The sequence below is a fragment of the Eupeodes corollae genome, chromosome 1 (genome assembly GCF_945859685.1).
Source record: "Eupeodes corollae chromosome 1, idEupCoro1.1, whole genome shotgun sequence".
NCBI classification, from domain to species: Eukaryota; Metazoa; Arthropoda; class Insecta; order Diptera; family Syrphidae; genus Eupeodes; species Eupeodes corollae.
The window spans coordinates 9,299,362-9,324,366 of NC_079147.1; the positions used below are offsets into that span (position 1 = coordinate 9,299,362).

A 25,005-nucleotide genomic window follows, 5' to 3' on the forward strand; every position below is an offset into this window, starting at 1 on the left:
CAACTCAAATGTATACAAATTAACCACAAAGAAGTCTAATTATTCAATTATTGTTTAGCTGACTTGAAACCCTTTATTGAGTATACACATATTATTGGTATAGAAAGGTTCGGGTATACAGAAAGTCCAATGAGACTTAAAATTCATATAGAAGCAATACAAAGCTTATATTCTTTCTTTTTATATTTTTAACAACATTTTCATAAAATATAAAACTATGATTTAGTTAAATTACGTTTCCATTAAAAAGTATGATAAGTTTTAAAAAATGTCTTACATTGTAAGTTATTTTGGGAACCATCGATTAAAAAGTTATATTTATTTAACTTCAATTTTAGATTCCTTTTTGCCTTTGCTGGACTTTATGTAATTCCCTACTTTTTAAGGATTTCATATGGATTATATAAGAGTTTTCTTACATCTTCAGTTACATTCAATTTGGATACGTTGTAGTAAGTTTATAGTTTTATATTCTTTAAGAAAAATAAGAGCAAAATTAAAGTGCCAGAACTGATATGCAAATAAAAGTGTCAACTCAATTCTCGCCCAAGTGAAACATAAAGTTGGGGAACGCTGTTGATTCATCCTTGAAGCATCAATTGACATCCGGCGAAAAATATTAACTCACGTTTTATCAACTTTGCTAGTTATTCAATTTATCGATGCAAGCTCAAAACAAAACCGGAGTTTTTGGGTTAAGTCATCCTATTGAAGCCGACAAAAAAATAATAATAAAAGAAAAGGGATTTGAAAGGTGCAGAACTTCGAAATGGAAGAAAATAAGAATGATTCTTTTAAATTGGCATAATCCAAAGATAATCTTCTGATATTATAAACTAAACATGATTTCTGAAATATGACAGCCATGGCAAGCTCGGACGTAGTCTAATCTTGAGGTGCAATTTTCGATAATTTTTTCAACATTGTGGCGGTGTATGTTTTCATTCAAGGTGTGAATCGTTTTGGTCTTATTGGAGTAGAGTAGTAGCTTCACGACCCTCACAGAAAATATTCAAGCAGTTTTAATTCGTGTTGCGTAAACAACTTAATGATTGTTCAATTGATCAAAGAAAAAGTCTTTAGCTGTCACCATTGTCTGCAACGATCTGGTCAGCATCGTTTTTAAAAGAGGTACTGACCAATTACTTCACAAACCCATAAAGCTCACCAAACAGGCATTTTTTGTGGATGTAATTGTGTCTCAACAAATGCTTGAGAATTCATATACGAAAGTTTTGTCTATTCGCAGGGCCGCCGAGAGGAATTCCGGGCCCAGGACGGAAAAATCTTGCCCCCCCCCCCCATATTAACCATTTTTTTATTTTAAAGTTCATGTCTAGAGAGTTAGAGTTAGTTTGTATTGTATGAGCACGAACGATGAAAATTCTTTGTTCTGGAAAAGACGCTAAATGAACGTTCGGCACTAACTACGGTTACAGGTATGGTGGAAAACACACATTGAGCAACACAAATGTTGGGGAAAATCGTCTTCAAGTTCCGGGAATAAATAGCATCGAGCAAACTCAATGGTGGAAGTTCTGCTTCAAAATTGGCTTCATAAACGTGTTTCAGATGAATTATTTTTTCTTTCAACTCTTGAGACACATGCGAGTTATACTTTTGGATGAAACTTGTAGCGGAGTTTTTAAACTCAATTTCGTCCATTGTTGAAAACTGCCATTAAAAAGAGAAAATTTAATATTTTTCATCGTATCGAACCGATTAGAAATTCCAGATATAATTGAATCAACTATGACGTTAAATTGATTTCTTCGTTTGTTTCAATTTGCTTTTCGGCTCCTCTATTTCTCCAAAATGTCTCTTTAATAGCCTTTCTCGGTTCGACAGGAACGATTCTCGAACATCCCCCAATCCAGCAACTGCTTTGCATTCAGATAAAATTTAATCCCATTCGTTTCGAATGCAGATAAAATTTGATCCCATTCGTTTTGAATAATTTTCAAATCAGAGATCAAATTTTGAAGATTTCAAATTTCAACGCCAATAGTCAAGTTTCTGGCTTAAAGACATAAGGACGCCATTTACATCTCTTCGAGCTTCATCAGTTAAACTAATATCACTTAAGGCTTCTAATGATGTTCTAAGGTTTTTCAGATAATTTGCAAATAGTTTCACTGCATCAATTCTTTCTGACCATCTTGTATCAGAAAGTTTGTGAAGGGATCCGGCACATTTTTCTTAAAAATTTCCCAACGTTGCTAAACAAGTTGAAATCATTTTGAAAAGCACCAAAAACTGTGATTGCGGCAGTTCAACATTCCGCTGAATCGACTCCAAACAAGTAAAGGCTGTGAGCTTTCATGGTGATAATAATCAGGAACCCAGATCAACAAGCTTGTGTCTGATAGATAAGTAGATAATATGCAAACAAGGGCCCGATAGCGAAAACATGAATTTTCGGGCCTCTAAAAATAAATGGGAATAGGTAAGTATGTATGCTCTCCTCACTGCTTTTAATTTTACGGGACCCTAGAAAATTGCGGGCCAGGGGGGGTTCTCCCTTTTTCCTTCCCTCTTGACGGGGCTGTCTATTCATTTCCACTTAATCAAATTGAGCTCTGTCGATAAGCAAAATTTGCTTTCAAAAATAAAGAGCCATGGTTTTCCAAATAAATTATTTAATTTTTAAAGTTCTATTCATGTTGAAATTCTAAAGCTACATAAAATAAATCACTTGACAGCTCAAAAAATGACAGACAGTTAGAATAGCGTTCTCTAAAAAACACGCTTAGTTACTAAGTGTTTAATAATAATCTTTTAACTTTTTTGTCAAAAATGAAAAATTTAATTTATGTATTTATAAATTAAAACTAACAAAGTATCAGATTCTTTAAGTGTTTTTATAATTATTACAGTTTAGATTGGAACACTTCATTTCCAGCAGTAACAGTCTGTGAATTATATAACGGTGAACGAATTTGGGATATTAGCGAAAGATATTTTGGTACCAATAGAAGCTCACAAATCGACGATTATTTAGCTGAAGTCTTATTCTTCCGTGGAACTTGTGCATCGTGCAGTGAATGTGAAGAAATAGACTGTCCAACTGATTTTCATAAACTTTTAGAAATCGTAAGTTTTTGAAATGTGATGCATTAAAATAATTTTCATAAATAAATATTTTTTTTAGTTTCGCACAAATTGCTCAGATCTGTTTGATGAATGTTCTTGGCACAATGCAGACTTCGATTGCTGTTCGGAATTTCTTCCAATTAACACGGAGTATGGGTTGTGTTATTCATTCAACTCGAATCATGCCAGGTACATAATGCACGTTTATCCATATTTTGCACACCTTTTATAAATACAAGATACAAATTAATAGTATTACAATAAAAATAAAACCAGAAGCCTATTTCATAAACATTGAAAATTGCGACAGGTGACAATTTGTTAATTTACAATTTGAAAACTGCCAAAATTTGTTCCATAAACAATTTGACAGCATTTTTGATTTATAAGGAAATTGTCATGGCAATGAATTGTCAAGTATTTTTCCACGTTTTTTGTACAATTAATTAGAGGGAATATGTTGTAGCATTTGAATTTTAAGTTAAAATTGAATTAATGCAACATTTACAAATGTTTACATTTTGGGGTGGACATATTATAAATAACGTATATGATAAAAGAACAGTAACAGAGAAAAAAGAGATGGCATACTGCCATCCATTGCTGGAACAAATTTTCAAAAGATGTCTCCTTCTCAAACATGTGCCCATGTCGTGGAGACAGGTCAAAGAAGTTTTTATCCCGAATGTGGGTAGGCGAGGTCACGAATCCGCGAAGGATTTCAAACCAATCAGCTTAACATCTTTTGTGCTTACAACCTTGGAGCGCATTCTTGATTACCATATTAGAGAAATCCTAGTTGGACGACCTCTCGAAAGCTCTCAGCATGCTTATCTTAAGGGCAAATCTACGGAGACTGCCCTTTATGAGGTAGTGCGTACTGTAGAACAAACAATCCATTATAAAGAATTTACTCTTGCCACCTTCCTAGACATAGAAGGTGCTTTTAACAACGTCCTTACAGAATCCATAGAAGAATCGCTCGTTAAGTTCGTTGTAGAATACTTCATTCGAGAATAAATTATTTCCATGCTCTGTGGTAGGAAGATTCGAGCCTCTCTAGCCAATACAATCGCAACAAAACACGTGAGCAGGGAAACACCCCAGGGTGGTGTTCTTTTGCCTCTTCAATGGCTTCTGGTCATAGATACAATTCTCGTTGAATTAGAGAGATGTGGAGTGAAGGCGGTAGCCTACGCGGATGATTTGGTGCTATTGGTGTCAGGAAAGTACACCTCTGTGATAAGTGAAACCACGGAGTCAGCTTTGAAGAAAGTTAGCAACTGGGCCACGAGTTGTGGACTAGGAGTTAACCAAAGTAAAACTGAACTGTTGCTCTTTACCACCAAAAAATTAAGTACCGCCCTTCACGCTTCCTCGACGTAACGGTCAAATCCTATCATTGTTTTCAAGTGCAAAATATTTGGGAGTTATACTCGACCCTAAACTAAACTGGAAACTAAATATTGAAATACGGGTTAAGAAGGCCTGTTTTGTCTTCTACGCCTGCAGCAAAACTTTCTGCAAAAAGTGGGGACTTCAGTCGAAGATGATGTTGTAACATAATTTTGGTTAGTAGTGTTCCAATTTATTTCACCATTGTGTACATAGCCTTAAAGTTATAGATTCGGAGTAGGTAATAACAAATGTCAAATTATTATGAATAAATCTCTCTCTTCTCTGTAAACTATCAAACGAACTGGACGTCTTTTATTTCGAAGCTTTGGTAATCTGCATAATATAAAGTAATCATATTACTTTTACAACAGGTTATGGGCCTATTGCACCAAAAAAATATTAATTAATTCATTCAGATTAATATTTTAAGATTTTTTGCTAATTTTTATATAAATTTCTTAAGGAGACGGGGAAGCGTCTTGGAAGAATAATTCTAACGTGAGAAAAAAATGGGAAAACCAAAGAAGCTTCTAGGCAGAAGTAATTTTGATGAGTGGAAGCTGGAAGCCAAGGCCTATCTTGCTACAAAAGGCCATTGGAAGTGCTTCGACGGGACAGAGTTAGATGTTGATAAAAACTTTTTGGCAATACAAATGCTTAATTTGCTACTTTCGTCCTCGCTTTACACGTACACAGAAAAGTGTACAAGTGCAAGAGATGCTTGGGTGTCAATTTGTGCTGCATTTGAGGACACTGGCATTGGTCGTCGTGTCGATTTGCTAAAGCAAATGGTAGGGCTTAGGCAAACAGACTGTTCTTCAATGGAAGAGTATGTGCATAAAATGGTCTTGATGTATATGAAGGTCAAAAAGGCTGGTCTGGAGATAGGAGACGAGATTGTGGCGGCACTCATGTTGGCTGGTTTGCCAGATGAGTATCGTCCTATGGTAATGGCTATAGAAAATACAAAGGACAAATTAACCCTAGATTTTGTTCAAAATCGTTTACTTCAAGAAGTTACTTCTAAAGATGAAAGTGTAGATTCTGCTTTTATTGCCAATAAGCGTAACAATTTCCAAAGGAAGAAACCTCAGGTACACAAAGTTAGGGGGAACAAATCTGTGACGTGCTATGTATGTGATGAAGTTGGTCATTTTGCCAACAAGTGCCCAAACAAAAAGAAAAAGCAGGATCAGCTGTTTCTATGTTCCTCTTTGCCGCAAGATAAATCTTCACAGGAATGGTATATAGATTCAGGTGCTTCGGCACACATGACGATGAATAAAGCTTTTATGTTAGACATGCGCCAACCAAAACAAAGGGAAATCGTTGTGGGTGATAATTCTCATTTAGCTGTTGAGCGCACTGGGGACATTAAGATATGCATTGGAAACGACAGCTCATCTTATAACCGAAATGTACTAGTCAAAGATGTTTTGCACATTCCAGAAATCTGTGCGAATTTGATGTCGGTTAGTCAGATGGCGAAGCATGGTAACACATTAGTCTTTGACAAAGACAGTTGTAAGATCTTTGATGCAAACAAATCATTAATCGCAACGGCACCACTTATCGATGATTTATACAAACTAAGCTGTTTAATGGATCAAACAGCAGTTGCCATGGTGGCGGCTGACAAAAGTTTGTGGCATCGGCGACTGGGGCATGCAGGTGAAACTAGCTTGAGGAGGATAAAAGAAGCGGTGAAAGGTGTAGATTTTGTGGAGGGTACTGGCGAGAAATGTGTGACATGTGTGCAGGGAAAACAAGTTCGACTTTCGTTCGGAACCAGTGAAAATCATGCACAAGAGGTGTTGGAGATAATCCACAGCGATGTAGCGTTTATGCCTGTGCGTTCGTTTGGTGGTGCAAAATATGTTGTTACCTTTATTGACGACTTCAGCCGTAAGGTTTTCTTATACCCAATGAAGAACAAAAATGAGGTATTTAGCATCTTCAAAAATTTTAAAAATTTTGTCGAGAACCAGCAAGGTCGCACTATAAAATGTCTTCGCACAGACAATGGTACAGAGTACTTTAATAAACAATTTGATCAGTATACGTCAGACCATGGCATCTTGCATCAACGTACAGTCCCACATACACCCGAGCAAAATGGGATGGCGGAACGCATGAACCGCACAATAATGGAAAAAGTTCGTTGCATGCTTTTTGATAGTGGTCTAGGTAGTAGTTTTTGGGCTGAAGCTGCCGTAACTGCTGCATACTTGATTAATCGAATTCCATGTCGATCTATATTATATTATACACCAGAAGAGCGATGGACGAAGCAAAAACCTGACTTGTCTATGCTGCGTGTGTTCGGCTGCCAGGCTATGGCACATGTGCCAAAAGTTCAGCATAACAAACTGTCTCCAAAAGTGACTGAGTGTATTATGGTCGGATATAGCGAAGAGTCGAAGGGGTATAGATTATATGATCCAAAAGCTAAAAAAGTTTTCATTAGTAGGGATGTTACTTTCATTGAAGACAAGAAAACGCAAGTTACTTCAAAGTCAATTAACTCTTCTGTTTCTTCCTTAAAGGTTTCAAAGGGTCATAAGGAAAGTTTCAAAACTTGGCTCAATATGATTCCAGTGATGATAGTGACTCAGATGATGAATCCAGTGAGGCTGTTCCAGATCAATTGACTGAATTGCCAATGGATGCGGTACCAGATCAGAGCAATTCCTTAGATGATTCCGTGATTTTCACAAGTCAGGAAAACAAGAATACTTCCTTAATAGAAATCAATGATGACATGGGAATTGAACATACCGAATTCAGTGAGGCAGTGAACAACGAGAATTCGTCATATTCATCTGTCAATGAAACCGATTTTGATGTTGCTGCTAGTGAGTTGTTGGTTGTACCATATTCAGTAACACATAGTGAAAGTCATGCAAGCACGAAGTGTCCTTCCAACACGAGAGTTACCCACAGTTTATACGCTATGTTAGCAGAGGCAACTAAAGACGTGAGTGAACCCAGAACCTTCGAAGAAGCGAGGCAGTGCGAGGAGAAGGCGGAATGGGAGAAGGCGATGAAAGCCGAATATGAATCACTGAAAGCCAACAATACTTGGGAGTTATGTGATTTACCTGCTGGTCGAAAAGCGATAGACAGTAAATGGGTGTTTAAGGTGAAAAGAAATGCTTCTGGTGTTATCGAGCGCTACAAGGCTCGACTCGTTATCAAAGGCTATAGTCAGGTAAGAGGGATAGATTATGACGAAACATACTCGCCTGTAGCACGTTATTCGTCGATTCGGTTTCTGTTGGCAATGGCGGTCAAGTTTAAGATGATAATACACCAGATGGATGCAGTGACAGCGTTTCTTCAAGGCGAACTATCAGATGAAGTTTATATGCGTCAACCAGAGGGGGTAGGTGATAAATCGGCAAAGGTCTGTCGTCTTAAGCGAGCTCTTTATGGCCTAAAGCAATCCAGTCGAGTCTGGAACGATAAACTTAATGATGTTCTAGTGCGAGAAATGAAGTTCAAACGATCTTCCATCGATCAATGCATTTATTTCAAGCACTCGTATCAAAACACCATCATTCTTGCTGTTTGGGTTGACGATATAATGATATTCGCGAGTAACTCTACTATGTGCACGAAATTAAAAAGGGATTTATCCAAACATTTTATGATGAAGGATCTAGGTGCAGCTTCATCATTACTAGGTATGAACATTACATACAACATAGAAGGATCACTTTCAATTGATCAGCACCACTAAATTTCTACTATTATCAAGCGATTCAACATGCAAGATAGTAATCCTGTCTGCACACCGATGGATCCAAACAAAAAACTGTCAGAAGAAATGTGTCCCAAAACAGATGCGGAATATCGAGAAATGGCTGATGTTCCATATCAGGAAGCAGTGGGGTGTATTATGTATGCTGCACAAATCAGTCGTCCGGATATATGTTTTGCCGTTAGCGCTCTTAGCAGATACAACACCAATTATGGCAGATCACACTGGGGAGCTGTAAAAAGAGTGCTACGATATTTAAAGGGTACCATCGGTTATAAGCTAACGTTTTATCCAATGGAAGATCATGGACTAGTTGGTTTCTGCGATGCAGATTGGGCAGGAGATCTTGACAAGCGACGTTCAACCACTGGTTACGTGTTTCGAGTTCAGGGTGGAGCAATTTCTTGAGCAACTCGTCGTCAACCAACTATTGCGTTATCTTCAACCGAAGCTGAATTTATGTCAATGGTATCGGCTATCCAAGAAGCACTTTGGTTAAAGCGCTTCGAGTGTGAAATATTCTTAGAGGCATCGAAGAAAATTACTTTGTACTGTGACAACCAAGGAGCACTTCACTTGCCAAAGAATAAAAACTATCATGCTCGAACAAAGCATATTGATGTGCGAAAATATTTTATCCAAGAGCATTTGGATCGAAATGTCGAAGGAGAAATTGGTCTGAACTTGCAGTATAAGCCAACAAATGAAATGATAGCAGACATCTTAACAAAGTCGGTAAATTCTCTAAATTTAACTAAATTTATATCTGAATTTGGATTAGGCAATTGATTGATTTTTTATTTTTTTTTGAGTAATCTTTTTAAGTATATACATATGTATACAATACATACAAACATTTTTTTTTTGAATTTCTTTAATATATTATTGTAACACTAGTGAGGCTGTTGTAACATAATTTTGGTTAGTAGTGTTCCAATTTATTTCACCATTGTGTACATAGCCTTAAAGTTATAGATTCGGAGTAGGTAATAACAAATGTCAAATTATTATGAATAAATCTCTCTCTTCTCTGTAAACTATCAAACGAACTGGACGTCTTTTATTTCGAAGCTTTGGTAATCTACATAATATAAAGTAATCATATTACTTTTACAACAGATGATTTTATGAACGTACACAGCCGTAGTACGCCCAATCTTAACATATGGTTCGATTGTGTGGTGGCCTGCTCTTAGCAAAGCTTATAATATTAATAAGCTAAAGAAGGTTCAGAGAACAGCTTGCGTGGACACCACAGGGGCCATACGTACTTGCCCAACGGACGCCTTAAAAGTTATTTTGGATCTTCTACCAATCGACTTTTTATTAAATACATAGTTTCCTGCAGCGCTATTAGGCTGAAGGAATCAAATAGCTGGTTGTCAAAACCTTATGGTCACAGCAACACTACGAAATTGATTCCCTCAGATATTATCTCGGTAGACACTGACTACTGCACTCCTACTTTGAACCTTAGTAATTGTTTTAAGGTTATTTACCCATCGAGAAAAGATTGGGAGGATGACATCGTGTCGATAAGTTTCGACACAACCATCTTTACTGACGGCTCAAAGATGGAGTGCGGGTTTGTTTCTGGGATCTTTTCTGAGTCCCTAAATGTAGCCAAATCCTTTAGGCTTCCTGACTTTTCTAGCGTTTTTCAGTCTGAACTGCTGGTAATAAGGGAGGCATGTAAGATACTTAAACAAAACCCAAACCAAAACTGAAATGTGGCTATCTTTACAGACAGTCAGGCAGCTGTCAAAGCCATTAACTCGGCCATATCCTCATCTAAATTGGTCCAGCAATGTCGCGATGAGCTTGCGAACCTGAATATTAACCTCGGTGTCACCCTGATCTGGGTTCCAGGCCATAGTGGTATCGTGGGAAATAACCGGGCTGACGAGCTAGCCAGGCAAGGATCGGCCCTTCATAGCTCACTTGCGGCACCATTCCTCTTGGTGCTATGAAGAGTAAAATCTTTTCTATCTACCAAACTGAATCAAACCGAAGGTGGAGCATTTTACCCAACTGCATTATATCTAGGAAGTTATGGCCCACCTATAATAAAACCCGTACAAACGATCTTCTATGCAGGCCAAGGCAAGACATAGCCAGGATTGTTGCGGTTTGTACCGGACATTGGCCTATAGGAGAAGTTGGGTATCTCTTACAACACCTTTTGCCGTATTTGTAGTGACCAAAGAGAAAGTGAAACGATAATTCATTTCCTCTGCAAATGTCCTGCTTTGGCAAACACTAGAATTAAATTATTTTGGAAAAGCATTCTTTCAAGAACTTGATGAGCTATCTGAGACAAAGATTAGAGACCTAATCTTTTTTCTCAATGCGACAAAATGGCCCTAACATAATCGCTATAAAGCTTCTCTATCAATCTATCCCTTTCAATCAAAGGTCAAACGAGTTTTTGATATCAAAACGGCGCGCACTACAGCACTAATTGGATCTCAGGCTAGGTTAGATCGCCATTTCTACCTGCCTAGAACCAGACGGAGCATGGAACAATAATTGTATGTCATTAAGTCCATTGCTGAACATCATAAGTTTGGATTTGTTACTGACTAAAAGTTTATGGTCCGCAAACCATAGCCTTAATAAATTTACATCATGGTTTATACCCGAAACCAAATTTAATGGACTAAGTGAATTGTATCCAATTGCTATATCATCAGCAAATGCGTTAACTTTCCCTAAAAATGGCAGATTAAAGATGGAATTTATATAAACCAAGAAAAGAATGGGCCCAAGAACTGACCCTTGTGGGACACCCAAGTTAATATCCATGGAATCACTTGGAACATTACCTACTTTGACTATCTGATACACAGGTAGGATTCAAACCAATTGTAGATGAATCCTCGGAAACCAACATCATGCAATTTTTTCAAAAGGATAAAGTGACTGACCATATCAAAGGTTTTTGTAATGTCAACAAAAAGCGCAGCACATTTCATTTTTTTGTCCACTCCTTGCTGTATTGAACAGCCGAAATTTAATAAAGCATCTTCTGTTGACATTCCCGATCTAAATCCAAACGGTGAGGGGCTAAAGTAATTCTTGCTTGTGAGAAATCGTAAGATTCTACTTTATATAATTTTTTCAAAAATTTTTTGAAATTGATGGTAATAATGAAATATATCTGTAGTTCTCTACATCCTTTTTGCTCCCTTTTTTGAAAATGGGTATAACACAAGCAGATTTTTAATCATTTGGGAAGACACATGAAAAAACACTTTTATTAAAAATATGCGTCAAAACATACACTAAATATAAAGCAGTTTTTTTAACATTGTATTAGAAACGCCATCAACGCCAACTGAGGTTGATTTATTCAGTGTATTTATAGTTTTCGATACTTCAAGGCCATTTATTGTTTTGAAGAACAAACTATTTACACTATGTACCACATTTGAGGAGCTGAAGCTATTGCAACATTTACAAGAGTTTGTGATATCACGAGGAAAAGAAGTTTTACCAACATTAGTAAAATAATTGTTGAATAGATTTGCAAGTTCTTTTGGATTTGAGATACATGTATCTTTATATTCAACTGTCATAGAATTAGACTGACTACTTTGTTTTCTTTTTATAATTTCATTTACGACTTTCCATTCTTCTCTTGGATTATTCTTGGCATTTATTATTTTGTTGTTATAATAACTATCGCGACTCAGATGAATTTTATTATTAACTTCCTTACTAATTTTTTTAAAGCGTACTTTTAGATTTGTATTAAGCGGATTTTCGACATTTGTATATAATTTATTTTTAAAATGTATAGATTTTAAGAGCAAATTATCTATCCATGACTTTAATTTTATATTAGTCCTTTTTTTGATGAAATAGAACGAATTGTTGATTAGCTGTTTAAAACGATTTAAAAATAAACTATAAGCTTTTGAAGGGTCCTCTTCCATATAAACCTCTTTCCAAAATCGATTTTAGATTGCCTATAATTACCTCTAACGTGTGTTTACTGAACATTTTTTAAAACCTTGAAGATAATACCCGTCATGCAATGATCAGTAATACCAAGTTGTTAAGATCAATTTTTGAAAACCGACCGAAGATGTGGTCAAGACAGGTACATAAAACAGGTCTTGTAGGTTAATTGATTATTCATGATTCAATTATATGCATCAAGGTTGGGGTTGTTAGTAAGTAGGTCAAAGAATTTGAACTGACATTCTTTTATGAATTTAAACAAAAATTAATTACATATTTGTCAGTATTTAATTGACAATTGCGACTGGAAACTCATTTAATGTCAAGTGTTGACAGTGAAAAGACCTAAAATGATAAATGATAGGTCCGTTCGAGTACCTTCCTTAAAACAATCTAATTTTACGAAAAATTATGAAATTTTACTAAATCCTATTCGCGTACTTAAAAATATCCAGCATGATCTTGCTTGAAGTTTTTTAGTGCAGAAAGTACGTGAACGGACCTGATTTTTTTTAGTGCAAGTGAATGTGAATCTTAATTTGAATTGAAATCTTAAGCAAATAATAAACAATGATTTCGAATAGTTCATAATTTTAAAATACTTATTTTGATACTCGTTATTGTTAATTGTGTTTTTTGCAATTCACTTTTTAATAATACAACACGATTTTGCAAACTGTAACATTTTAAAATTTAAAGATTGTCAGCGTTCTTTTACGTCTAACATCGAAAAACTCAGTAGCGAAAGATCTGTCATCTATGCATGAGGTGTTTAATTCTACTGTATCATTACACCTACAAAATTCTAAAAAGAAATCGTTCTTCTTCAATTGAAGACATTTTGTCTTCGAACAAAGTGCGTAAAATCACTAACTTAGCCGTGGCGAATAGTGTTGAAGATTCCAGAAAAAAATTCTGGACACCTTTACAATGTCTCGGTGATGATGAAATGGATAGTGAAGTGATTGTGGAACCCAAAACAATTAAGAAGGAACGAATTCCTCCAATTAAAGTGTTGCAAAAACCCAGTGAATTTATCCATAATCTTATGAAAACAATCTAAATATCTGATTATACAATCAAAAAAATGTCCATTGGGATAAAAATTCAGTGTGAAAGTATTGAATCTCACAAAAACGCATGCGATGTCTTAAAATCAGCTGATTGTCAATTTTTTTCTCATGATCTCTCTACCGAAAGATCATTTAAAGTAATTCTTTTTGGTCTTGATACCTTACCAATAGATGAACTTAAATCTGAACTAATTAAACTCGGTCTTAAGTGCAGAGATATAAAATTAGTGTCCAAACGATATGAAAAATACATCATTATACATAGTGTATTTAGAACAAGGTTCGGTACGACTTAGTGACTTAAAAAAAAAATATAAAATCCATTTATCGTACCCAAGTTAAATGGGACTATCAACGTCGTCGTAGAGTAAATATTATCCAGTGCCACAACTGTCAAATGTTGGGACACGGGGAAAAGAACTGCCACGTTAAAACATTTTGTGCAAACTGTTCCGGTCACCACAAAACCAGTGAATGCAACGTTTCTTATAAAATTCAATGTGCAAACTGTAAAGAGTGTCACAAATCGACTGATCCTAATTGCAAGAGCAGGCAAAACTTTTTAAAAATTAAAGAGAAAATATCACACGGTAAGTGGCAGATTCCCATTCAAAATCATACCCAACCTATGCGTCCAGCTACGTCATTTGTCAAATCAATGGAGAATTTCCCACCTCTTAAACCTTTACCGAAAAGAGTCCAAACTAATAACCTGAGGAATACTAGCATACCTACACAATCGGCCGCAGCCCCTTCATACCCATCTCCACCTTGCCCAGGTCAAAAGTGGTTAAACCAGCTTAGTGGGCGAGCAACAACTACTGATGATACTCTATTTTCAATGGAAGAGATCCAATCTCTAACCGTAGAGATGACAACTCAACTTAGCCACTGCTCAACAAAAGCAGAACAATTTAATGTTATCGCCCAGTTAGCGATTAAGTACTTATATAATAAAAATGACAAGTAATCATTCGTTAAGTGTTATATGTTGGAATGCACTAAGCATTCGTAGCAAAAGTATTGAATTTTTCTCTTTCTTAAGCAGAAATAAAATTGATATCGGTTTGGTCTCTGAAACTTGGCTCTTTAATAATGCAACTCTTTCTAACTCTGAATACAATTGTTATAGAGTAGATAGAGTTGATAGAACTGGTGGCGGTGTTGCCATCGTTGTGAGAAAAACACTTAAACATACACTTTTACCAGTAATCAATACCAAATACATTGAAAATATTGGCGTTGATGTATATTTTGCAAATAATAGAAAGATTTCTTTTTTTTCGGTGTATTTCCCGGGTCGCTCAAGGAATTCCTTGCGGGGCGAACACTTTAAGTCGGACATCTTAAAAATGATTAATATTAACGGTCCATACTTAATTGGGGGTGACTTTAATTGCAGACACAGGAAATGGGGATGTGTAAGAGCAAATACATGGGGTAACATATTAGAAAACATTAATGCTACTCATGGGATTGAAATTATGTTTCCAAATAGTCCCACTTATTATCCATCTGACAGAAGAAAAAGTCCGTCAACTATAGACTTTTATTTAACAAATACGTCAACCCTATTTTCGCAACCTATCGTTTGCAACGACTTGAGCTCTGACCATTTACCTGTTAAGTGTGGGGTATTAGAATCCCCCAGCACAAACACACGTATTTTTTATGACCTAGGTAAAGCAAACTGGTCGAGGTATCGGAACCAAATAAAAAATCGTTTAAGACATAGCGATAAAAATTTAGACACTATAGAATCCACTGAACAAATAGATAGTTGTATCAATGTCTTTAATACTACTATTTCTGAAAGCATAAATTTATCCGTTCCTAAGAAATCTCCATCTGATCAGAAAAAAAAGCTACCACAACATATTTTAAATACTATTAAGCTAAGGAACCGTCTTAGACGACAGTGGCAGCGTAATCGTATTCCAAGATTAAACATTGAAGTTAAGCTACTTAATAATACAATAAAAACTGAAATTTTTATGTTCCGAAAATCTGAATGGAATTTAAAACTCCAATCTTTAGATAAAAATAGTAGACCATTCTGGAACATAGCTAAAGCCTTAAAGAAGAAAAATAGTTTTGTTCCTACATTTCAAAACAATCATAATATATGTATTACTAATACCGATAAGGCAAATGCCCTTGCAAATACTTTTTATAATAATCACAGTGTTTTCAACAAAATAGGATCTCCTCAATTTGAAAATACTGTGCAAAATTCTATAACCAATTTTAATTCATTAATTCTTGACGTACCTGACAACTTTTACGTTGGTATGGATGATTTGATCCCCATTATTCGAAAACTTCAAATAAGAAAATCTGTAGGATTCGATGGAACAAAAAACATTTTTCTTAAAGAATTACCAAGGAGTGGTTTTGAATATCTTGTATTTATATTCAATTGCTGCATTAAGTTTCAGTACTTTCCTATATTCTGGAAAGTGGCTAAAGTTGTACCAGTTTTAAAACCCGGGAAACAATCAAATGACCCAAAGAGTTATAGACCTATAAGTCTCTTAAGTTGCACTAGCAAAGTATTTGAAAGACTTATCAAATTCAAATTAAATGATTTTATTTATGAAAATAATATTTATCTACCTCAACAATTTGACTTTCGTGAACAGCATAGCACTGTTCAGCAAGTAAATCGAATAACTAAGCATGTTCGTTCTAATTTCAATTTTCAAAAATCAACTGGCCTAGTTCTCTTAGACGTGGAAAAGGCTTTTGATAGTGTTTGGCATAATGGTCTGATCTATAAAATGATAACATTTAATTTCCCATTATACCTTATTAAAATAGTACAAAGTTTTTTGACAGATAGATATTTCGCCGTTTATGTAAGTGGTGATTTATCTCAAAAGCTTTGTGTGCCAGCAGGAGTCCCACAAGGATCTGTTTTATTCCCTCTCCTCTATAACATATATACTGCTGACTTTCCTCAGCTGCCCAATTGTGAATCGGCTATATATGCCGATGATACTGCCATTTTATCATCTGATGTACTTAGTTTCTGTATTGAAACTAATCTACAATCAGCTTTGAACATTTTAGACAGCTACTATACCAAATGGAAAATTCAAATTAATGCTTCAAAGACACAGGCAATCTTTTTTTCAAGAAAAAGGAAGTCCTGTTTTCTTCCCAGCAATAATCTGATGTTAAACAATACGAATATAATTTGGGGAACCTCGGTAAAATACTTGGGAATACACTTGGACAAAAGACTTACTTTCAATGAACATGTACAAAAAAACAATATTAAAAGTTAATAAAACAATACAAATTTTGTATCCGCTAATTAACAGAAAATCTCTCTTGAACAATGACAATAAGTTGATAATCTTTAAAGTAATTTTTCAATCAATTATGCTATACGGGAGTCCAGTTTGGGGACAGTGTGCAAAAACGCATACAAAAAAATTACAAATCGCTCAAAATAAAGTTTTAAAGTTAATGCTCAAACTTCCATGGCATTTTTCAACTAGCGAATTGCATAATCTTACCGATGTCGATTATGTTTCTGACAGAATTTTAAAGCTAAAAGAAAATTATGATATTCGATGTCAAATTTCAGATAATGTTCTTATTACAAGTTTAATTAATTTCTAGCTTCTACAATTGTTGTTTATTAATATTATGTACAAATTGTATTATTGTTTTTTTAATTTATTTATTATCTTATTAATTATTGCATATTTATGTTTTATTATTTATTTACTTATTTGTTTGTTTATTTATTATTTATTTATTTATTTATGTAATTATTTATTTATTTATGTAATTATTTATTTACTTATTTATTTATAAATTTATTATTTGTCAATTTATTGTTTTTATTTATTAATTCACTTATTTATTATTAACTTACGAATTTATTATTTATTAACAACTTATTCAATTATTTATTTATTCACTTACTTATTTATTTAATTATTCATTCCTCTGTCAATTTAAGTAATTTATTTTACTTCTTTTTCTCCTAACTATAAATTCTGTGATATTATTTCTAATTAAAAAAGAATATATATAAATATATACACATAAATATAAATATTTTTACCTTATCTTTAGTGAAACTGATCACAGTACATACTTTTTTTTTTATATAACTCTTAAATAGGAGGTTTTCATGACCTTTCCTCCTCAAACTAAACTATATCTTTAAAATTCAATAAATTGTGCGTTATTTATAATATTTTTCAGAAGTAAGGTAGTTCTAACCATAACTCTGTAAACTGGGCGATAACAAAAATGTAATAATTGTATAATTGGTCAATAAACAAACAAAAAAAACATCGAAAAACTTGGTTGCAAACTGACAAACTTGTCACCTGTCAATGTTTTATTAAATGCAGATTTGTCAGACAAGTGTGACAAATTTGTATGATTATCATCTGTCAAATATAGGGAACAGGTCTAACTGACCTGTTTTTACAAAAAAAGTTTTTGGGAAAGTAATTAAAGTAAAGTTAAAGTTTGTAGAAGAAATCATAAACACACATTTTAAGTTGTCTCGTTTTTCCTCTTTTTCACTTGTAGAAAAGCTAGAAAATCCAAATACTATACAAATCGTATCACTGGTCCAGGAAACTTGCAATTTTTTGTATCCAGAGATGTACAAGTTCATATTCATCCACCAATGGAAATTCCGTACTTCTATTCTGACGGAGTTTTTCGAGAGACAATACTTTGGGGAACATCTCAGGAAATAATGTTCAATGTCATGGAAATCTACAACGATGCAAGTGTGGTTACTTTGGATCCGGGGAAAAGACATTGTCGTTTCGGTAATGAGATTCAAGAAGGTAATTCTCTAAACATTAAGTTGATAATTGTAACGCTTAGTGATTCTACACAACTAAATATAATTCAATTTATTCACTTAATGGTACACATTCACATAATTAATTATATATTAATTATATATTTTCGTCAAAAACTAAAACTAGGCTAAGTAACCATAGCTTATAACTGGCACTGTGCAGACACTCTTAATTAGCTCCTGATCCAAGGTTCGTCGTCTGACGTGCAGATTAGCTGAACTGCAATCTATCCTTTATCAGACCGCATTACCCTTTCTTTGACTTTTGAAAGTTTATTTTCATTTTTCAGTCGTCTCCATATCGCCGAAGCTTGTCGAAATCTAGCTGCAAGAGAATTCTTATAACCTCATCCTTTCGTGTAGTTCTTTACGCAATTAGATCGTTGTCGTACGCTATTGCCTTCATTAGACTTCCCAGATCGCTGCTGGTGTAAATGCTAAAGAGAATCGGCGAATTCACAGCTCCATCTGGAAGACCATATTTAATTTTGAATGTTGTGGTAGAAGTTAGATCGCCAATTTTCATAACAAACTTTCTAACATAAAGCTTATGCTAAGCCTGCTAAGTTTAAGATACTTACCCTTTTAACCATACGGTGTCGAAAACCTTTTTCCAAATCAACCAAAACAGAACCTGCACATTATCTTTTTGACTATTTCTATTGGAAGTCAGAAACAAGTTTAGACGTAGAATGAATTGTGTCATGACCCGCCCTGAACTTGAGCTGTCATTACAGAATTATTTTGCTATCCGCAGCCCACTCAAGCAAACTTCTATTGACCATCTTCTCGAAAACTAAGCTAATGCTCGGAAGAAGACTTATCCACCGAAGATTTTGACGGGTTGGAGTTGTTCTTTCTTTTTTTAGGAAGTTCCAACTGCCGTCACACCACGGGTTCAGTCTAGAAATACCTTTCGGGAAATTCCTATAGTTTCGTTGTTTAACATGTGTTGAAGTGTTTAACCTTCCATTTTTAGTAATGACATATATTTTAATTGTCAAATGTCCATATATGACAGATTCAAAAGTGATAGCTGCCCAAATAGCGCGCTTTAAAATGACACCAAATGTAAATTAAGTTTCTAGAGCAAATAAAAACATCCTTTTTTGTTGCTTAAAAGTTCTGAAATAATTTTTGTTGACATATATGTACATATTAATATTAAAAGGTAGTAAAAAATACCTCCCACCGGTAAGCTGACTGCAATCTGCATCTACCTTATTTCCTTGCTCTCTGCTGGTAACGTCCAAGACCGCCAGTTTCACTGCAGGTTGTTCGTAAAGACCAAATTTAGTTGGAATCTTTGCTCTGCGTACCTGTCCATCTTTAGCAATAACCATATCTACAACACGTCCCAGTGGCCAACAGTTTCCCGGCAGATCGTTGTCTAATATGACTACCAAATCGCCCTTAACTATTGACTTAACTTTACTTAACTTCGATTAAAAGTGGGAAGGAAAGCTTTGACCCATTTCTTCCAAAAAAGTTCAGCTAAAATTTGTAATTGTGATTTTGAACCGTTTGAGGTACCAAGAAGAAAGTGGTTCAGAGTTAACGCTAAATCATCAGCTGAATCAAACAATACAAATGTTAAAGTCCTTGAGTTTATAACGTACTTAACTTTAATAAGGGTAAAACGCAGGTTTTCATCTCCAATTTTTTTTGAGAAAAGTATTTGGTTATTGATCGTACCAGCCTCTCCCATACGCCGCCCATGTGGTGAGCTGACGGTGGGTTAAACTTCCACTTTAATTCTGCACCGCTCGAATTGTCAGGCACGTGAATAGTACACGCCATCTTTTCTCGTTCCGCCTACTCTGACGATAATCGGACCAAAGAAGTTCACTCCAACAAATGAGAAAGGTTAAAAAACGCTCTTGGCCTTGCCCTTGGCAAATTAGACATTTCGGGCAAACATTTTTTAATTTTACAAACTTGGGAAACTTTTCTTACAGACTTTAATAAAATTCTGAGCTTTGAAATGTAAAACGTTTGTAGTATTTCATTCAACACCTTTTGATTGCTATCGACGATATAACAACACGACCTATTCCAAAGTCACAGCTTTTAAGATTTCGCTTCAGTTGTTCAATAAGAGTTAGTGCTTTCGTACTTCCTTCTTTACGCTTTTAACAATTACTTTTAATTGATCAATATACATGAAGACATAAGCCACAGAACGTAATAAACAAGTTTTATACATTAAAATGTTGAGTGAATTCAGGGTGGACTTTAGTAACATTCGTGGTTTAAGAAAGAATTCCTATGCCACATATGTCCACATTGCATCAAACAGGCCAGCTGTTTTGGCATTGAGTGAAACTCAAATAGGTGAAGATTCCGATCATTCTGAATTCAATCTAAATGGGTATAACTTAGTGCCATTATTTTTTCCTCATCATGGACTAGCCGTGATGTTGATGTTACCAACTCCAGCCACAATATGGTTTGTGCTCTAACACAAACTTTAACTTCATGTGGTTAAAATTCACGGTAAATAAACACATCATCCACACATGTTTTTTATATCGAAGTCCAAATTCAACTTTTAACGAATTTGATGCTCTGTCTGACTCCATTCAAAGAATTGTTGCCCATTATCCTCACACTGAAATTGTCATTGCGGGCGATTTCAATGTACACAATTCTTCTTGGCTTCGTTATTCTGGTCAGTCAACACCGGAAGGAAGGTATGTTGAGATCTTTGCTGAGTTAAATCAGTTAACCCAGCTTGTCGATGAGCCAACTCGAATCCCTGACGTTGCAGGTCAATCCGCCAACACCCTAGACTTGTTTCTTACCTCTGACCCTAATAAATACACAATTAGTGTATTACCGCCTCTAGGCACATCAGACCATTGTATCATATCTACAAAATTCTCATGTCGAAAAAACCCAGTTAAAGAAAAAACTCCTATGAGAACCGTTTGGCAATATGAGAAAGCCAACTGGGACGGTCTCAGTGAATTCTTCAGGAACTTTAACTGGTCACTATGCTTCCTCGATAGTGACGTGGATTCCAGCGCAGATATGGTTACAAATTTAATTCTTTGTGGAATGAGAAATTTTATCCCGAACAGGGTAAAATCTATCAAACCCAAATAGAACTCATGGTTTGATTCGAGCTGTAAAGAGGTTATTAGGATCAGAGATGTAAGTTTCCGTTGTTACAAAGCCAACCCGACTGAGGAAAACCGGAATAAGTTCAAACAAGCTAGAAAGACATGTAATGGTCATATTCGTCGAACCAAATTTTTGCATGATCAGAAATTAAGGCAAAAAATACTACAATGTCCCAAAGGTAGTAAAAATTTCTGGTCATTTGTAAAAAACGTACGAAACACCACGTCATCCTCGGTTCCAACGCTCGTCCACAATGACACTCCCTATGTAAGCTCGATTGATAAAGCCAATTTGCTTGCAGCACAGTTTGCTGTTAATTCGACGCTACCGGAAAGTGTCATGAGTCCTCCTGTTCTTGAGAGCGTAAATGATTCAATGGGACGAATCTTCTTTCGCACTCGTGCAGTTGCAAGAGTACTGAAAGACCTTGACATACACAAATCCGCTGGCCCGGATAGTATCTCCCCAATTGTTCTGAAGAGGTGTTCTTCATAGCTGGCAAAACCACTGCGTAAACTTTTCCATCTTTCCTACTCTACAGGTCTTTTTCCGAGCGGATGGAAAATAGCATTTGTCCAGCCTGTCCCTAAAAAAGGCGAATCCTCCTCTCCCTCTAACTATCGTCCAATAGCACTCACGTCCCTTCTTTCCAAGGTCATGGAAACGCTGATTAATTATCAGCTCAAGAAATATCTCGACAGTATGGTTTTCGTAGCAATAGGTCCACTGGTGATCTCATGGTCCATCTCACCGAACAGTGGAACAAATCTTTACATCGTTTTGGAGAAAGTAAGATTATTGCACTTGATATTTCAAAAGCATTTGATAGAGTTTGGCACCAAGCTCTCTTATAGAAAATGCGTGCTTTTGGTATTGATGAATCTCTTCTTCGTTGGATTAGAAATTACCTTTCTAACCGTTCAATACAAGTTGTATTGGATGGTTACAAGTCTGAAATTCTTAAAATAAATGCTGGTGTTCCCCAGGGCTCCGTTTTGTCTCCGACACTCTTTCTTATATTCATAAATGATCTTATGTCTGCCACTTCTAATCCATTAACCTGTTTCGCCGACGACAGTACCCTCAGCTTCTCATACTCGTTTATAGATTCACATCCTTGTTCTTCGGATGTGGAACTCCAACGGCAGCCTATGATAAGCTCATTAAATTCTGATCTTGACAGCATTGTACAATGGGGAATCAAAAACCGTGTAGAATTTAATGCTTCGAAAACTCAATGCTGTCTCCTGTCGTTAAAGCGTAACCCACCCCCGATGCCGCTATCCATGAGCGGCACTTGCATCCAGGAAACTAATTAACTTTCAGTACTTGGTATGAATATCACAGATCACCTCTTATGGAACGATCAAATATTTGATATTGCCAAAAATGCTGCCAGGTGCTTAGGATTTCTCCGACGGTGCAAGAAATTTTTCACCCCTTCTGATCTGGCTGTAATTTACAAAGCCTCCATCCGTCCAAAATTGAATATAATTCGCATATCTGGGCAGGTGCCCCCAAAACAAGTTTAAATCTCTTGGATAGAATACAAAAAAGGGCTTTAAAAATGATAGGCGATAGAACTATAATTGAAACATTTACATCGCTAGAACACCGCCGCAATGTTTCATGCCTTTCGTTGTTTTATCGATATTTTTACAAACAATGTTCTGTTGAACTAGCCAGTTGCATTCCACCCCTTAAACAATTCAGCCGTAATACTCGCACTTCCAGGAATGCTCATCAGTTTACCCTTGAGCTCAATTTCGGGCGTACTGTCAAGTATAGAGATTCTTTCTTAAATCGCACATCGAGAATGTGGAATGCTTTAGCCAACTCTGTTTTTCCCTCCCATTTTGATGTTCAGAACTTTAAGACCAATGTGCACCGGTATCTCCTTTGTAATCCTTCCCTATTTTCCTAATGCTCGCACTGTGTTTAAATATAAACATATAAAGGGTACTAATAACCCCTTGAGTGCCTGCAAATTATAAAAAAAAAAAAAAAAAAAAAAACATTCCATGTTCCATAAAGATTTACATCAATTTTTTTTGTAGCAGATGTGGTCCAACTTCGGTCTCGTCAGGTTTTTGGATTGTAGGCATCTGTGGCCATTCATTTCGGTTTTCATGTAAGTAGACAGGCCCCTTAAACTATTCATCTGATGCATTCCAGTCAGGATTGGAGTTCCATTTCGTAGCTTTATCTGCCACATTCAGTTTTGGCGGAATCAATTTCCAATCTAAAATGCTCGATGATTCTTAAAGCTCACATACTTGATACATGACAAACTGCTGGAATTTTTGAGGTTCAGTGCGAAGCCAAGAAAGCACAGTCTTTGAGTGGGACCACAGAAACTTTTTACTAATTGAAAAAGTATGTGCGTTAAAAATAGAGTTCATTAGCCGCACTCCGAGCCTAGGAATCAACAATGGTCTTCGAGGAGTTACTTTAGTTTTTGCTTGCTATAGTTGTTTTAATTTGGTCGCCGTCACCAATTCGAAAATACAACACTGCCGCATAGGCGTTTTCGCTGGCGTCAAAAAACGTGATAAGCTGAATGAATATTCCAGTTTGCCTTAGGTTCAAGGAATAGCATCTTGGGATCTGTAAATCAGCTACTCTAGGCAACAGCATCTGCCACCGTAACCACCTTTCATATAATGCTAGAGGTAGCTCCTCATCCCAGTCCAACTCGATTCTCCAAATGTCTTACAAAAGAACTTTCACAAACTCTAAAAAATGAGATAGAAATCCTATCGGATCAAATATCGACATTTGCGTAAAGATGGCGTTAACACCTACATAAATATAGGAATATACATATTACAAAAATAAATTTCAAAAATAGACTTTACAAGTTATTAGTTGAATTTTCACCACTGCCATTTCCTTTCAGATTTCAAACTGTACAGATTTTATAGCTACTCTACATGCGTTGTGGAATGCATGCGTGATCTCAGCATCTACGTTTGTAATTGTACCAATCATTTTTTAGTTAATGATGAGAACGGTGAGTTATTATATAAAATCATAAACTGAATTTTAAACTAGGCTAGCCTTCCAATTTTAAGATGGTCCCGTTTGCAACGACTTTGGTCTTTCCTGTCTTACGGAGAGTTATAATATGATACTTGAACAGAGAAAAGAGTGCAAGTGTATAAATTCCTGTGAGGAACCCGAATACGACATTGTTTACAATGCCGGAGATGGGTAAAACATTAACTTTGATAATTAATAATACTGATTTATAATGTTTAATTTTTCAAAGGGCAATTGATGATGACCTTGTGATGAGTAAAATTTTGATAAAAATGATGGACATTCCAACGCAACGCTATGTGCGAATAGTTTCTAAAAATAGTCTGGATCTAATAAGTAAGTATTTTAAAATTTTAAGAAAAGTACACTTCTTAAAAAAAGATTTAAAATGTTTCAAATGAAGGCTAAACGCATTTATTTTTAGTTTCAGTTGGTGGAATAGCTGGACTGTTTTTTGGAGCATCTCTTATTAAAGTCTTTGAAGTTATATATTTTCTTTTGCAGTACAAATTGAAACTGTTTGCCATTTTGAAACATAAAATAAATAGAAAAAAATCAAAGTGAAAAAAGTATATTTTAATGATAATAAGTTAATTAAATTCAAAATTCCATATGAGTAGGCTGACATTTTTGTTAAAGTATGAAAAATCATTTCGAAATCATTTCTTATTTTTACAGTCCAAACTTCAAAATCATCTTCT

General features: G+C 35.4%; 1 protein-coding gene across 1 annotated transcript; it reads left to right on the forward strand.

Moving 5' to 3' along the window:
- Positions 1 to 24,904, forward strand: LOC129942496 (pickpocket protein 19). The gene is made up of 9 exons (XM_056051468.1): positions 1 to 280; positions 339 to 452; positions 2,877 to 3,093; positions 3,152 to 3,282; positions 17,854 to 18,119; positions 24,162 to 24,275; positions 24,337 to 24,475; positions 24,534 to 24,640; positions 24,729 to 24,904. Exons 1-9 carry the CDS (start codon positions 252 to 254, stop codon positions 24,866 to 24,868), a joined length of 1,257 nt encoding a protein of 418 aa, XP_055907443.1. The 5' UTR covers positions 1 to 251; the 3' UTR covers positions 24,869 to 24,904.
- The last annotated feature ends 101 nt before the right edge of the window (positions 24,905 to 25,005 follow it).

Bases quoted from the DNA above. Each gene is read 5' to 3' on its own strand.
- LOC129942496 (XM_056051468.1), top strand. From the start codon at position 252: ATGATAAGTTTTAAAAAATGTCTTACATT. The intron at 453-2,876 runs GTAAGTTTATAG...TAATTATTACAG, and splicing joins TTCAATTTGGATACGTTGTA to TTTAGATTGGAACACTTCAT. The intron at 24,276-24,336 runs GTGAGTTATTAT...TCCAATTTTAAG, and splicing joins TTTAGTTAATGATGAGAACG to ATGGTCCCGTTTGCAACGAC.